Genomic DNA, 16505 nt, shown 5'->3' on the forward strand with positions numbered 1-16505 from the left:
GCAGCAGGCTGTGTCAGCTTGCTAGACAGGGAATTTAACAACCTGCTAAATTTGTAAATGACAGACTGCTGAAAAATAACAACTGTATTTATGGAGATATCTCTCAACTTGGCACTGCAATCCTCAGCTCGTGGAAATGTAGGAAAATAATCAGGTCGGAGCCTATAGTATGACATGAGAAATGTTATCTCTTCAAGAGTGACAATTTTTCACGACGACTACAAAGACGGCTGGGACATTGTCTGTGAATCATAGAATACTGACACATGATTCAAGGACATCAGAGCTTCATGTTTAAAGTAAAGGAAAACTATTCTAGGCATTTGGCATCCGCCGTCTGTGGATTTTCACACCATGGCAGAAATACAGCAAGCCAGCAGCTGTAGGGGAAGAATAGTCAGCATGCAGAAGGATATTGGTCTGTTTGGCTGTGAGGCATTTGTACCACAATGAAATGTAACAGAATGAGATGCATGGAATGCGAAGGACAAGAGAGCCTTCTATTATTCAGTAGCAAGTATTGATGCTCGATGTGGGAAACACCTGAAAGTCGAAGCTTTGCTAGAGTTGCTTTAGCGACTGCTGCTTCGTCTGATATGTTTTGATTTGTAGCACATTGCAGTGGTTGATTTACCACTCAAAACTCTATTTTCTTTTAGAACAGCGGGTTTCAGTTTCACACAAAAGTAAACAAAAATAATTGAGAAATTTTTGCTGACCACTGCCAGTTTTGTCAGCTAAAAATAACCACTGGTTCAAGCTGTTTTTTTTTTTTAAGTAGCTCATGAATACTAATTTAAGGAGTTTGTTGAAAACTCCCTGAAGAATTCATAAAAATAGTGATTTGATTGTCCAGTGTCCTCAGGAAGAACATCCAGACTCCTGCTAAATGTGTTCAAAATAAATTTGCACCCATACATGATGTATTGCTAAAATTTCAAAGGCCCCATATCGTATCTCACACACTTTGTGATCAGTGGGAAAAAGGAAAGAAACAGGTGGATGATTGTTTCTCACATTTATGGAACTGTAGTCACACAAGGGGCACATACTTATTTTCAAAAACAATGAAAAACTGGCCCCTTTAATTTATGTGTGCATGTCCCAGTCAAAGTGGCCGCATCCTTCCCAGTTAATCGGACATGGAAAGATGGAGCAGCAAAGTTGTGGTATTGTCGTAAACAGCCTGGTATCGTTAGAATTGCAGCAAAAATGGATGCATGTAAATGTTAGTGATATATATATTTGTTTTTTATTTAGATGTTGAAATAGTATGTTTTATTTTAGCTCGAGAGAAGCATAAATAAGCTATGTGCTCTTAGCCCAATGTAGCACTGCATTAGGACTGTAGGTAGTAAGGTAGTTAGCCTGGCATGCTAATGTTTGCAGTTTGCATGTTCGAAGTCCATTCCTTGTACTTGTTGTTATACAAGGCACAGCATCCTTTAAATCATTTGCACACGTAATGTAAAGCTGTGTTTTCTGTAATATATAGAATCCTCCAGGCAGTCTTGAAGTTGACATTTCAGCGATGGTGGCTATCATTTCTCTTATTTTCGCACTGAAAATGATCTCCTGTGCATCAGGGAGGGGAACTCACCTACTTTCAGGTGTTAAACAATAACAGATTGCAATCATTGGACACAAATTGAATCACTGTAGTGCTATATTGTCACTAGTCCAGGACTGTTTTTAATCAAGCTGTCATGCATTATTACCTCCTTCCTGTGACAGGGTTTGGCATCTCAGGTGGGTTCATCCGAACGGTTTCCTGCACTTGATTTAGTGCCGGTAAACAATCAGACGGCGTCTGTTGAACCATTTGAGTTGAATCAGTTGGGTTCCTGTGTTTGCAGCTTTTTTAGGACAAGAGCGTGGGCATGGTTTCGTCCTTCAGCTCTTTTACCGTTAGACCATCAATTTGTCTCTCAGCACCTACTGTGAGAGACATATACAGGAAGAGGGCAATTTGGTTATCTCCTGACTCTCTACACCTCTCAGCTAACACTCTGTCCTTGTCCCAATTTTTTCATACTAATTTTTTTTAGCAAAACAAGGTCCAGTCAAGTCTTTAACAGTTTGATTTTACAGTGTTTCTGAGGAGCAGCTACTTTGCTTTTCTTTGATTCTTCTTTGAAACAGACAGCAGCTGTTTCACTCCCTGTAGACTGCAAAAACAAGCTTTTTTAAAATTTTACTGAACTACTGGAGTGTGCTGTTTTTTATGTGAATCCTCATTAGCTCATGCTGTTGGCTCACATGTAGGATCACATGCTTTTTGAATGTGCTCGTGTGGAGTATGTAGATTCAAGATTGATTTCTGGAACCATATCAAGCCACTACAGACATAATAGGGCCCTGATGGGTGGGAGAACAAGAGGGTTGACTGGTAAAGTCGAGGCACGGCCCGGTAGGATTTCCCCGTTAACATCTTCTTCAATGGGGACAGCTTAACACAAATTGAGCCGTCTCTTCACCACCTCACTCGGCTTGTTAGTGAAGGGGGCAGCGGCGGGGCCAGGAGCCCGGAGACTCAGATGACATTTGAGGAAACCGGCAAGAGGCTGGCCTTTTGAAGAAACAAGCCACAGAGAGGCAGGATCACTAATTAGCCCTCTGCGTCCCCAAGAATCACAACTTACTGTCTTGTTAGATTTCACACCTCAAGTTCAACAAATATTGTGAAATGATGTGATTTAAATTTAACTAGGAGAGAAGGAACAGGAAATTATATAGCACTTGTTTTTTGAAGAAGTTCTGCTCAGACTGACATTTACATTTGGCTATAAATAATAGCGCTCTTTTCTTTAAGTAGCTAATCTGTCTGTTAATTCTACCTTGATAATAAACATCTGCACAAAAATTACAATTTTAAAGAATGTGAAGTCTGTGAATGATGATGGTATAATCCCTGCATTCATTAACATTTTCGTGGCTTAGATTTCTGCTTGACCTTCACAGAATTACAACATTCTGCATGAATGGAAATCATGAGTGGTTTAACACTGGAACTGCAAAACAAGTTTGATAGCCAGTCTTCAAGGGGCCAGAAGCCGATTCCTTAAAGTCAGATCTGCCTTTGGCCTTGAGCCATTATCAGCTGTCTGAACAGTGTTCGCTGCACCCGGCTGGAGCGCGGCACAGATGCAGCAATTGCTGACAATTATTTTGTTTAGGTTTGATTGCACATGATGCAGGCGAGCAATTAACAAAACAATGTGACACGAGCATAATTCACTGTCTCAGCAAATGATATTGGCTGTTTGATCCAAAAGCAGGTGAAAGGAGGGCGGCAGGTGTTCTGTCTGCAGCTTTCTACATCACAGCTGATGTGCTGCTGAGCAAGGATCTAAAGACTAATATGTCCCCAGCAGTACAGACCTCCAGCTAGTGGTCAGCATGCAGCAGTTAGCCAACTACTGAGATGAAATCATATATTTGAAAGTATCATTTATGTGCACTTCAAATGCATTCTTGTAAAAATGTGCTCCTCCTTAAAAATGACAAATTTAGACAAAGGCAAATTTACACATTCTTCTAAATCCCTGCTTATATCTATTCATTTTACTCAATACATCCTCTAAACTTGTCAGTGAAGGACTTATGATAGCTAATAACATCACTAATGAGCCATATTGAGTTTTACTTTCATGTCAGAAGTCATTTTGTCACACTGTCACACTCTTCAGATGATGGATATCTCGCTCGGGAATGAAACTCTTCAAAGTCTGATTACACTGTGCAACTCGGCCAATAGAGTAATCTTCATCTTTCTCTCCCTCCCTCTCTCTCTCTGCTGGCTCAGAGCCACCCAGGCCTCAGCAACCCCCTGCAACCGAGAGGGACCAGGCATGCCTCGTCCTCTCCGGCTCCGACAGCGAGCCAGAGCTCAGCCGGGGAAAAGCCCGGCCTCCGAAATCACACAAAGACAAACAGAGCGAGGAGGAGGAGGATGAGCCTCCGAAAGACAAACAGAAACTAGGAGAAGCAGAGGAAGAGGACAAGCGGTGGCTCAAAGGCAAACAATCAGCGGTGGAGAGAGGCGACAACGTCGCTGGCGGTGGAGGCTGCCTCCCCCCTGACCACACACAGGGTAATCCCACCTGCAATCTTCTCCTTTTCATATCTAGGGAAATTGGCTGGTGCCGCACTGTCACCTGCCCATATAATGCTGTTTAATATCATCACTTCAAACCAATAGGGGACTATATCTCATTCCATATGGGGCTGGGCATTATTATTCTTACTTCTTATTAGTATCTAGTTGGAGATATTGCCTATTTCTGCACTCTGCACTTGGAAGCTACAGGAGATATGGAGTAAAACCTCACTAGTCTCCACTGACCTGCTTGAAGCAACAAAATACGATACACACAAGGTTTGAGGGTGTATCACTGTCCAGCAGGCAACTGATGAGCTTCTGATAAGCTGCTTTTTAATAAAGTGGACTGAGGTCTAATTACATAAAAGGCACAAGTTCCCTCATTGCACCAGCTCATCCTTGAAACACAACCTGCTTTCCCCATCCACTCTGGTTATATGTGTACATGTCTGTGAATCTCCGAGGGATGTGAAGAACAAATTCCCAATTACACAGTGTGTAATATTGCAAATTAAGACCTCTGTTCAAGTACTTGTGTCTCAGAGGGATACGCAAAGCAATAAATTGCGCTAATTACAAAGAACTAATTACACTGTGTGCAATATGAAGACCTTTAAAAAAATGCCAGACTAGCAGAGTCTAAGAAAAGCCAGTGACCTGGGTGTTGCCTCAAAAAGGGTGCAGGCATTTTGGGGTTGGGTGTTGATGGATGAAATTGACCGCAGAGCTGCTTCTTTGCAGAATACCTAACATAGGGGGACTGTTGCACAAGTCATTTAGGTTTTAACAGGCAAGCTATCAACCCCTATTAGCCTTTAACATCCTGAGATCAGCGTGCAGCGGCTGGCAGATTCCTGTTCTTGGGAGACACACACACACACACACACACACACACACACACACACACACACACACACACACACACACACACACACACACACACACACACTTGTGACATCTATTAGTGCCCAGGTTGTCGAGTGGTTAATTTCCCATCTCTGTAGCTACCCGTGCCCCCCAACGGTCTAGGATTGAATCCCACTGTAGCTTCCCCTGCAGAGCCTTCTGCACTCTGTTCCCGCCTCCTACTCTCAGGCAAAAAAATACTAAAGGTGAGCGAAAGGCCTGCTTCCTTCCTTTCTTTCTTTCTTTCTTTTTATAAAAAAAAACACCTCTATTTAGACCGACTCTAGGGGAGAGATAAAAGCCTCACTGTCGATCAGAAATGGCAGCACTAAAGAGACACTGCTGGATACCAACTTGGCCCCCCACGTTCCCTTTAGACATGCACTTTTCCCTGCAGACGACTAACCTCTATCTGCAGCACTGTGCAAAAGTTTTCGTACTTTAAACATGACATCGAGTCTGAACATGCAGCCAGAGTCATAAAGAACTATCTGCAGTGACAAGAAAGACAACGAGTCCTGCAACAGATGGTTTGGCCCCCTCAGAGCCCTGATGTCAACATCAGGGAGTCAGTCAGGGATTACATGAGCAGACAAGAGGGTAGTGAGACAGCATAAATGTAGAACCTGCCTGCCGAGTACCTTAAAAAACTTTGCAAGTGCAGCTAGCATGTATGACGTGACTTGATTTTTAAAAAAGCTATTCGTGGCATCTATCCTGTTGTTGTTTAGTCAGTTTGTTAGTTACATGCCGTTGCCTGTCTGTCTCCGACAGCGTGGGTCTAATACGAAACGCAGTGGTTGTCCAATAAAAGTGACCTATGGGGTCAGGAGCTGTGCCTAATGATTTTCCTCTACCTGCCTGTGGTTTTAGGAGGCAAACCACAGAGCTGTCGGCCGCCCCCACCTCTTGATTGCTCTGAGATTACTTTCCTCACAGCACAGACAGGCAATCACTCCTCCTCCACCGCTCTGTCTGCCGCTCTCCTTACTGTCTGCCGCTCTGTCTTTCTGCACGGCCTGAACATTTCAACACGGATACCCGTTTGTTTTGGACGTTAGTTCAAACGCCGCAGCAGCATCAGTCGCACCGAACGTCTTCAGACCCGAAGTTGGAATTTAGCTTTTTATATCTTCCGTTTCGATCTCGCAGAAGATGAGATGACTCAGTCCAATTAGGCGTTGTTTTCTTTCTCTTGCTGTAAAATAACAGATAAATCCCTTGGGGTGTTTTGAAGGCACTGTTCTTACTGTGTAAGTGACAGTCTAATAAGACGGCTTTGTAAGATGAATTGCCCCCATCGTATAAATGGCCCACTTAATGCAGCTGGCGCGTTCCGCCACTGCAAACAGGGTAAGGGGGGAAAAAAACTGCTTACAACAAATATAGGGTGCACATTGCAGAGCTGCTAGGTTTCATTACAGATGCAGCAGGACAGAAGGATAGATGGGATTTTGTGAAATGCTCGTGTCCTAAAAATGTTTTGGTTCCAGGTTTGTAGCTCTGCAAAATGCCTCGTCTAGTTATCTTGGTATTTTCAGACACAAAGTGGCCCATTTCAGCTGAAGCCAGGGTGAGATCAGAACAATGTGTGCCTGACTTGGGAAAATTGCACCTATGAGGACGACAAGCATAAAAATGAAAGATAGGGACTTTGTACAGCTTAGGTCAAGGAGAGGAAATGACTTATCAGGATGATCTCACCTTGAAACAAAACAGTTTTAGCATGAAATTGCGTCATATGTGTTAGACAAAGCAGTGATGGAATGTAAGGACCACGAATTCTCAAATAAAAGCCAATAAATAATAGCAATCTGTGCAGGAAGTGTTGCAAACAATCGCTTAACAGTGAGAAAAAAAACCGGCAAAGCAGAAATGACTGGAATAATTAATGAATAAAAACTGTGAGAAAAAGATAGTGTATGACGTGACTGATACCGTACTGACAGAAATACTGCTTTAGAAATGCACTTCATGCTAAGATTACAGAGATAGAAGACAAAAAGCAGGAAAAATAGAAATAAAAGCATCCCTCAAATATCTGCTTCATTCAGATACAGGCCTGTTCCCTTTACAGTTTATGTAGATGCAGGGATGAGGATTTATGCAAAGTACATAGACTCAAATACACTGATACACATAATTTTGAAATTGTTTGTACTTTACTTGCATGTTAAATGGTATTTCTTTTTTTAAATTTATTACTAGCGATGTCCCAATCAAGTTTTTTCAATCCAATCCGAGCTCAATTATTCAGAATTTAGTATCTACCGATACCTGATGCCAATTTCCGAGATCATACGCATTATTGATTGCCTGTAATACCTGGTTCCACCACCAGGTGGAGCCTCTTACTGTTTGGTAACGTTAGTTTAAACACAAGACACTTGTGCTCCAAACAAAAAGGATGTGCACTCAATGAAGGACCTAGGATCCCTGACCCATCACTATACACACCAGTGAGCAGTGATTCCTAGCACATCTCTGGAGGTCATCAGGTGGAAACCTCCCTTCAACGGTGTTTCTTCTATTTAGTCCCACAACACCTGCAGGAGGCTAGGCAGATTCACCCCCCCTAGTGCCAGTTCACACTGCTCCTACACGATCTAATCAGCACTGCCACGTTCAACTGACCCAGGCCCCTTTAGGAGATGCTCCAGGTAGTGACCAGTGCTGATGCTACCAGTTAGCTAGTGTAAGATGCTGAATACCTAGTGACAACTGCTAAAAAGTGACAAAGAAACTATACTTATAAACTCTCCAAACCCCTCTAAATGCTAATGCTAGCTGCAAGACTACTACCATGTCCAAAGCAAACGTACCTCTGACAAAAAAACTATACAAGCCAGCTCACCAAACTTGCAAGTGCTACATGCTAAGGCTAATACACCAAGGGTGTCAAACATGTGGCCTGCAGGCCAGAACTGGCCCTCCAGAGGGTCCAATCTGGCCCGCAGCACAACTTTGTAAAGTGTAAAAATTACAGAGAAGACATTAACTGTAAATTTGTAAAACTATAACTTTAAAAGAGTTTCTAGACCTCGACAAATTGTTTTGATCATAAAGTAAAATACTACATTGCTCATTGTTCTTTTGTCGTTCTGTGTCTCAGTTTTGTAATATTTTATCTTGTTTTGACATTAATGAGATGTCAAAAGAGAGAATTTAAACTTGGCAGTAAAGCTAAGGTCATCAACCAGGCCATTTTTCCCCACACAGTGCACCCTACAAATGCTGCAAATCTTGTCTTTAAAATGGAAATCGTCAACTGCCTTAATGGTGAGCAGCTGAATTTCAATATTTTCAGAAGCCTAAAAGACGTTTGTAATTATCCAAAGCTGCTACAGCAAATACATTAAACCCTCTAAAAAGGCTGTTTCAAATCTTAAGTTTTTCTTAAATATGCATGGCTAAATAGACAAAAACAAGCTTACTTAAGTATTATTATTATTATTATGAGTTTAATGCTTTAAAGTGGTAATTGACAGCGACCTGGCAACATAAACAAGCAGCCCACAACAGTCTTCACATTTTGATTCAAATATTGCTGACTGGTAGGATGGCTCTGCCCACTTCAAACCAGAGGAAACGGAGATCTCTCATTTGAAGCTGGCCAGAAAATTGTGTGCTCAGAAAGGGCCTTTTCATTTGTAGTAAGAAGCTGAGAGAGAAAATATGTTTGCAGGGCCTGTAGCTGTTCAAAACATTTGTAATATAACTTTCTTTCATGTCACAATCATACATTGGGTTAGCAACCCAAACACTGGAGGCATGTCTTTGTCACTTGACCCCTGTAGAGTTTAAAAGAAAAAGCTGATTCTGTCCCATAACCACTAGAGATTCAGTGCAGGTGCAGGGCAGCACTTGTTCAGTGGAAACTCTTGCCACAGACATCAGCCTGTGTCAGTATTTTCCCCCATTAGCAAGCCAGATGGATACACACACATTCTCACAAGCGCATGCACCGACAAGGCAGACAACTGGCCACGCGAAGTGATTTAAGGCAAGTATTATCAGAGTGTTATAGGTCATTGTCTAAATGAAGCGTGGTCGAACAGCGGCGGTCTCATTTCCACCGCCTGACCTTTTCTTGCTAGATGCTGGCAGGATGAGCGAGCCACATAGCTGACATTAATGACCCGCTCTCTCTTCTCTTTCTCTATTTCCCTGCATCTGCGACTGTCATTTTATCACTCTCTTTTTTTTTTTGCTCTCGAGCTGTGTTTCCGTCCTGTTGTTCAGCAAATTCTTGAGTGAACTTGTGAAAAATAAATTGGGCAGTTTCTGTCAAAGAAATTGGCTCTCTTTGTAGCTGCACGGTATTATACAACATTGAAGGGATAGTTTTGCTTTAGAGAGTGAGATGAGACGGCTGATATCTAACTCGTGTCCGTGTGTTAGAAATGAGGCTGGATTTAAGATGAGATTAGGCTGGCTGAGCAGAAAGACTGCTGTATGTAAGACATGAATGTTAAAATGCCGAAGCAAGGACAATTTTGATACAAAAAATAATTGGGACGTTGATGAGGTGATGTTTAGTATCTGTTTATTTATAAATTAAACTAATGATCGCTGCATTCGTAAGGCCTTCCATTTACTGTAGAAGTTGGAATTGGGGATTTCATGTCAACCACAGTTGACCACATTGTGATACAACAAGTTTGAAACCAAGGACACCTCCAGGAACCTTTGTTTACAGACTAGACTTTAGCCTATAGTCATGTTTTTTGTATTATGTGAGTGAAGTTAATTGAAAGTTCCATTTCTATAGACTTTCTGACTTTTATTTCACCATAACTGTGTTGAATGTGTGGCAGTGAACAGAATAGCAGAGTAAACATGTGACGATCGGTGTACGTTTGTCTCTCCAGCTTGAGCTGGGGCATGCTGGGTTCATTTTAGCTGTTACTACTGGTGTTTGAAAGAATCTAGTGATTAGTTTCCATTTGAATTCCTGCCATGTGCCGAGTGCTTTTTTTGTTAAAATTATTTCTGACACAACCGACATTTTATTTTGACATTTTGGTCCTAGAGCAATATTCTTCAGTGTTGAAAAACTATTGTTCTGTTCCTTCTAAACAATCTACTGCTGCTGCTTTTAGATCCAGACAACAGGAAATCAGAGTGTTTAAACCTCTTCATGTTGGTTGGTTGTTTTATCAACTGCTGATAGTAAGAAGTTGACGGATTCCTACTTATATGAAAATGTCACAGATGATTACTTCGGCATTTTCATTTGGGATTCTATAATCAAGTGTTGGAAAGCAATAATAATCAATATAAGGTAGTTTTCCAAACATCCACCGTGTATGCATCCACATTTCAATGATCCGCTACAAATGTCATATCTTCTTAATATTGTTCTCTGTATAATAAATCTTAAAAGCTGCTGGAGTTTAATGTCTCTGCTAGTCATTGCATCACCATAGGAACAAACACAGTACCAATAAAGCTGTGAAAGCCAATAATGAGCCAATAATATATGCTCAGTGAGATATTAGTCAACCTCTTCCTCTCTCCCTGCAGACCGGGGAGCTGTGGCGTGTTTGTCTTCTGCTGCTGATGCTAATGACGATGATGAGGCCGATGGTGGAGAAGACGCCTGCGCCGCCCATCCCGTCTACCATGGACTGCAGTTCTGCGCCAGCCAGCACACAGACCGAATATATCTGTACTCTAAGGTACTGCTGCCTGTGTGAGTGTTTGATTGTGCATTCTTGATTATTGACTCAGCCCTTAAGGGGACTGGAGATGTTTTTGCTAATGATTTTCACTGATTATGTTTTTTTTTTCAAGGTTGCGAATAGGTGGTGCGATTACAGGAAATCTTGCAATTACCTCTATTGTCCATCTGTTGCCTCAGTACTATACATATAGGTACTGGTGCAACTTTATGCAAATAAATTAGAATATATATTTAACCGTAGCAATTACTGAGAAAAAATATGTAATTAAATTACAGTTAATAAGAAAAATGTTGTTGATTACAAATATATCTGAATATATCTTTTCAGTAGAAGCTTGACTTTAAACTTTCTATTGCTTTGCATCTTTTAGCAATGCATATTTTGCCATGTTTCCAGACAATGCAAGGAGCTATCTATATGTCCAGACCAGCCATGTACCAGCTAGAATAGTCATTTACCACAGTAACAATATTTAGACTGTATTTCTGATTAGTTTAACATTATCTTCATTGAAAAAAAAAGCTTTTCTTTCAAAAATGAGGACATTTTTTGTAACAAAATATTATAAAAATGAAACACAGTGACAAAAAAATGAGACAAACGACACGAAACAAAACAAAAAAAGTCGAAAAATGAGACAAAAAATTTAAAAAGCGCCAAAACAATGGACAAACGACAAAAACAAGACAAAAAAATTATACAAATGACACAAACGAGACCAAAAATGACAAAAGCAAGAAACAAAGCGCCAAAAAAATAGACAAGCAACACAAGCAAGACAAAAAAAAAACATGAAAACGATGCATGAAACAATGAATAAAGCAAAACACAAAATGACAAAAATAAGACAAAAAAACACAAGACAAAAAGGAAGGACAAAACGACAAAAGCGAGAAACAATGCAACAAAAACATCAGACAAAATATTACAAAAATGAGACATAAAATGACAAAAGAACAATAAGCAATCTAGTATTTTATTATATGATCAGAACAACTTGTCATAGTCTAGAAATTATTTTAAATTTATAGTTTTATAAATTTACAATTTACAGTTAATGTCTTCTCTGTAATTTTTGCACCTTAAAAAGTCATCCCGCGGCCGGATTGGACCCTCTGGTGGGCCAGTTTTGGCCCGCGGGCCGCATTTTTGGCACCCTTGGTGTACAGTGTCACTCTTCATTTTTCCCGGTAGACATGGGCTGATGTCAAGTCAAGTGTTTTCTGCTGCTATCTGTAGATTCTAACCTTTTTGTCACTGCTTTCAGTGTGTGATAAGAAACAGGAGCTTATTTTACCTTTGAAGTCAAAGTGTCTGATGTTATTTTTCAGGTCTCAACGCAATAAGAACAATTGAATAATGAAAGGACATAACGAGGTTTGACGCGTGCTCAATGTTTTGTTCCTTACCAGGTGCAGTGAACAAAACATTCTTAAGTCTTTTTCTTGATTCTGAGTGTGAAGTCTCATTGATATCAACAACTCTTTCTCAAGTTTGAGCCGCAAATAACAATGCAGGTATAAAAATACGAGACGTGCTGTTCTTTCACACGTTGCCAATTAGCAAGCAGACAGGATGTGAGAAAGTAGCTTCAGGCAACATTAAGGAAGTCAAAGTTTAGGTATGAATAATATTATTTGCTAATGGAGGTTGAAAGAGGTGGAGTTATTACATTTAGAGATGACATGGAAATCAACTTTGATGGAGTTAGACTGGAAAAACATGCTCTAATGTGTCATTACAGGTTTAGCACAGTGAATAAAAACCTGAATAACCATGATGCTTGATACTAACTTTGATTCTGTCTTATTAACAGAGGAACAAGAGCCTGTTCCAGTCATTTCATGTTTTTTTCTTTTCTTTTCTCTTCTCTGAGATTGAAAAGGTGAAAGAAAAGCTCTTCAAATCCATTTATATTCTTCCGTTCAATACAAATTAAAGGTTTAGGAATTACCAAGGGATTAGCGGGGAGCCACCCATCTCCAAGCCTCCTTCTAACTTTTTCAATTTTTATCTACAATCCTGCTGTATTTACCAGGAAGGCAGTCGACTAAGGATTTTTATTCAATATGTTTAGTGCACAAATGTCTTTTTTAAATGAATCTAAACTGGCAGGGGCAGCCCAGCAATTTTAAATATCATTTTCAGCTTACCTGACATGTACGGCTCAGGCTGAAAACAGCTTTAGATTGTCTTCTGTGGCTCTCGAGGAGCTTTGTCAAGTCTAAGCCAAGAGAAAGTCTGCATTCCAAAGTGGGGACAGAGGGCAGGGTCCACTGAGAGATGAGTGTTATGAAAAATGGAGGATCAAGTGCCTTTGGAGCGAACGAAGCTCCTCAATATGTGGCTTGGAGTGAGATGTTGGCAGGAAGAAATAAATGCACCCTGCTGCTACAGTCTTACTTTGTATGATCAATAACATATGGAGGCTAATGTGTACACCCTAAATATCACTGCTTTAGCTGAGTCAGTTTGATGTCTTGAAAGCTGCTTGTCCTATTTTGACTCTACATTTTAACATATATGACTCGCCTGTGGTGATTTACATTCTTCGCTATTAAACAGAAATTTCATAGTCCCTCCTACACCTCCCCCAGACCAGATTTAACATGGAATTACTATTAAAAATGCAAATTAAGCTTCATGATATGAGCATTAAACTAGTGCTACAACTCAAAGTAAGCTAGCTGAATGTAATACTGGAATAACTTAGCCTTTACAGTTGTTAACCTGTCACCTTTGACCTGTCACAGCTGTCACAGCCCTTGGTGCATCTAGGCATATGCTACTCCTGACTGGTTGAAATCTCATGGTACTTAGGACAAATGTAATGTGCAGAAGTAGCTGCGCTGCTTAAATACAAATGTTTTTTGAAGGAAAAGATAAGTAAAGTCACTTGCATATTTAACCACAGTTGTCATGGTAAGGGGAAAACTGTTGGGTTTTTAATCTTGGAAACTATTTTATTGGATTCCTTGACGCCACAAATGTATACTTTGAAACCAAATGTGTCATTATACCTAAAACAGAAGCAAAGATTTGGGCTCTAGAGAATTTTTGACACATTGGCAGCCATTTTTTAAAAAACATGTTTATTTCTGATACAAAGTGTGATCTCACTTGTGTCTTATGATAAAGTTATTTGTATGACCCTAACGTACTTCCATACCAAAGAGGACCTTTGCATCATGGCTTGAAGTCAATGGCCTATTTTTGTGGTTAAACTCCCTACTAGCAGGGTAGTTACATAAAAAAGGGAAATGATGGGGTTATTATTTACCTTTCTAGCAAAGTATGTGACAAACTAACTCACAACTTGTTGTGAAGACAGCTGTGATAGGTAATCTGCTACATGTGCTGCAGACAGTGCTGAGAGTATTGTAATCCATGGGCAGGGAGCCGCTCTGCTGGACAGATTTTGTGTTGACATGATTTCTAAATACTCCAAGCATCTCTTTCTGCATTAGTTTCAACTCTGATGTAATCAAGACCAAGACTTTTGACTTCTGTTGTTGAGTTAGATGTTCAATATCAGCACTAACAGCAACTGAATTAAAAAAAACAAAAAAAAAAAACTAGCAGCATGAGGACAAAATGTCACTTGTCTCCCAACTTTGTGAAAGCTCTGTATTAAATCACCAGAGTAATAATACTGTTTTCTGTGTTCTTGGCTGGCAGTGACTAATGTATGGTTGCTAAGATTGCTCAAAATATGATAAGTGACCACCTTGCAGCTCTGTTCAAATCATGATGAACAACAACAATGGTTGCCATGGCGGTACTTGAGGCAGCCGAGGGCATAAGTATTAGATCAGTCATAAATGTTTAGATACCTTCTAACAAGCTGTAGTTGTTTAAAAAAAGCTGACCAAGACATTTCAGCAAAGGCAGTCAGCCAGAAAGGAGAATAGAGACAGTCTAGCTACAACATCCAGTCATGTTATACCACCCACAGGGGATTTTGTGTGAAGGCTTCAGGTATTTCATTCAGTAATCAAGTAAAATGTTCTTCTAGCTGATGTCATCATTGAATCTTGTGGTGCGTCTTGCACCCAGCAGACTAATACAAGCTATAGGTTAACCCCAGTCTGACTCTGATTACACTCCTGTGCATTCTTGGCACTCCTCCTGAGTGCCGCTCGCCAGCAGACCTCTGTATTGATCGCATTGTGATACTTAACGCCCTTTTGTTTGATTCATGAGGGATCAGATTCCTTCCCCACTAACGCAGATAAGAGACAAGAGGGTTTTACATAGAGAAGACCAAAGCGCTGAACTGAATCGCCAATGGAATATTACCCTGACGGCAATAGACAAGTGTCATGTACGCGTGGCTGAGACGATAAGCCGCGGAGATAAATGTCCCCCGCTGTCGTTTAAATGATAAACTGGAGGAATTCTGGCTGGAAAGCTGTCACATCGGGATAATCCTGAACCGGGCGTAGAATTCACATGGGGGGCCGCTCAGAGCACAATCAGAGGAAGATTTGTCACTGGTGCTTGAATGAGAGATACTGAGAGTATTAGGAATTTTATGTCCATTTTCAACACATCAAACTGGTGTTTTACTCAAGGATTCGCTGTCCTTTCTCCTTAGAGGTTTGGTGTTTTGACACCAGAAGCAGCAAATGGGTGTGGTTGACAACATCAGGAGTAATTCAGACACATTTTATTGTGTAGGATTCCTTCTCCATGCTGAGACTCCAGAAACTTCCATCATCAATAATCCATACCTGTCAGGGCCTGTTCACGTTGATAACTGTTTTATTCTCAAATGTCTAAAAAGACATCTGTAGGCTTTATCTATAAAGATAAACATGAGTTGTTTACTGTACAAATTGCAAAATTAATGAATGGGAAATCTTCAATATCCCAAGAAGGAAGGATCTGATCTCAGTGTCTTGTCAGAGCTGTGGGTTTTAATAAGGCGGTGGATGGTTTGGTGCAGAAACTGGTGAGGAAGACATGCCGGTTTTGAGGGAAGACAGCTCACAATGTTGCTGTGTGTTTATGGCTGTTTGATCAACATTTGTCAGGCTCTGATCAATGCTTTGAGTTCCAGTGTGGGGGTTTCTGACAGCAAAGAGGTGCCGACTGACAGCTTTTGATAGAAAACTGCATCATGTAGTTACTGTTGTTTATACAGAGACGTAGGATTTCAGAAAAGAAAAAAAAAATAGCCGGGTTGACATAAATGTCTTTTCATGACCTTGGATGATAAATAATACTTATTCAGTTCTGTTGTGACAGTTTTGTAAGTCTAAAATTTTTTCCTGCATAATCATAGCATTTTTTGCTCAAGTCATCTTGGAAATAATTTGATTGTAAAAGACAAGCATCTTTTACAAGTCTTTTACAAGTAACAGTTGATTAGATTGTGGGGATGTTCCCGAGTCCCATCAATTCCCGCCACCCGCTACATATTTAGGTCACGCAGTTCGGTATCTGTACACAACGTCCACATGCATAACACACACCTGCGCTCAGCGCAACCTAATTTTGTTTGTCGGTACATCTGTATTAAATGATCACATTCTAGAGTGACGTGATTTCTGCCACAAGTTTTTTTTAAAGATTTCAGCCATCGGAAATGATACAAAGACTGAGCAGCCTTGGCGGAATACTTGCAGTCTCTCAGTGCGTTTCTTGTTTGTTTTTTTAACTTGAGCTTTCTGTAGATGGTCTGAGATGTTGTTCATTGTTGCAATCTGCAAGAGCTAACTTTGTGTGTTAGCGTTACTTGTGATAGCTGCAGTGCTGCTGTAACTGACAGGAGACTACAGGCTTCTCTGTCCACAGCCGACTAGCTG

General features: G+C 40.6%; 1 protein-coding gene across 6 annotated transcripts in view; it reads left to right on the plus strand.

The window, feature by feature from the left end:
* zranb3 (zinc finger, RAN-binding domain containing 3) overlaps window positions 1-16505 on the plus strand; it is a 124696-nt gene that overhangs the window by 47995 nt on the left and 60196 nt on the right. For all 6 annotated transcript variants that reach the window (XM_035952966.2, XM_055008139.1, XM_023280625.3 and 3 more), the window contains 2 exons: window positions 3806-4093; window positions 10535-10689. In XM_035952966.2, the coding sequence (XP_035808859.2) occupies window positions 3806-4093; window positions 10535-10689 (443 nt within the window). The remainder of the gene's footprint in view (window positions 1-3805; window positions 4094-10534; window positions 10690-16505) is intronic.

The sequence above is a fragment of the Amphiprion ocellaris genome, chromosome 24 (genome assembly GCF_022539595.1).
Source record: "Amphiprion ocellaris isolate individual 3 ecotype Okinawa chromosome 24, ASM2253959v1, whole genome shotgun sequence".
Lineage (NCBI taxonomy): Eukaryota > Metazoa > Chordata > Actinopteri > Pomacentridae > Amphiprion > Amphiprion ocellaris.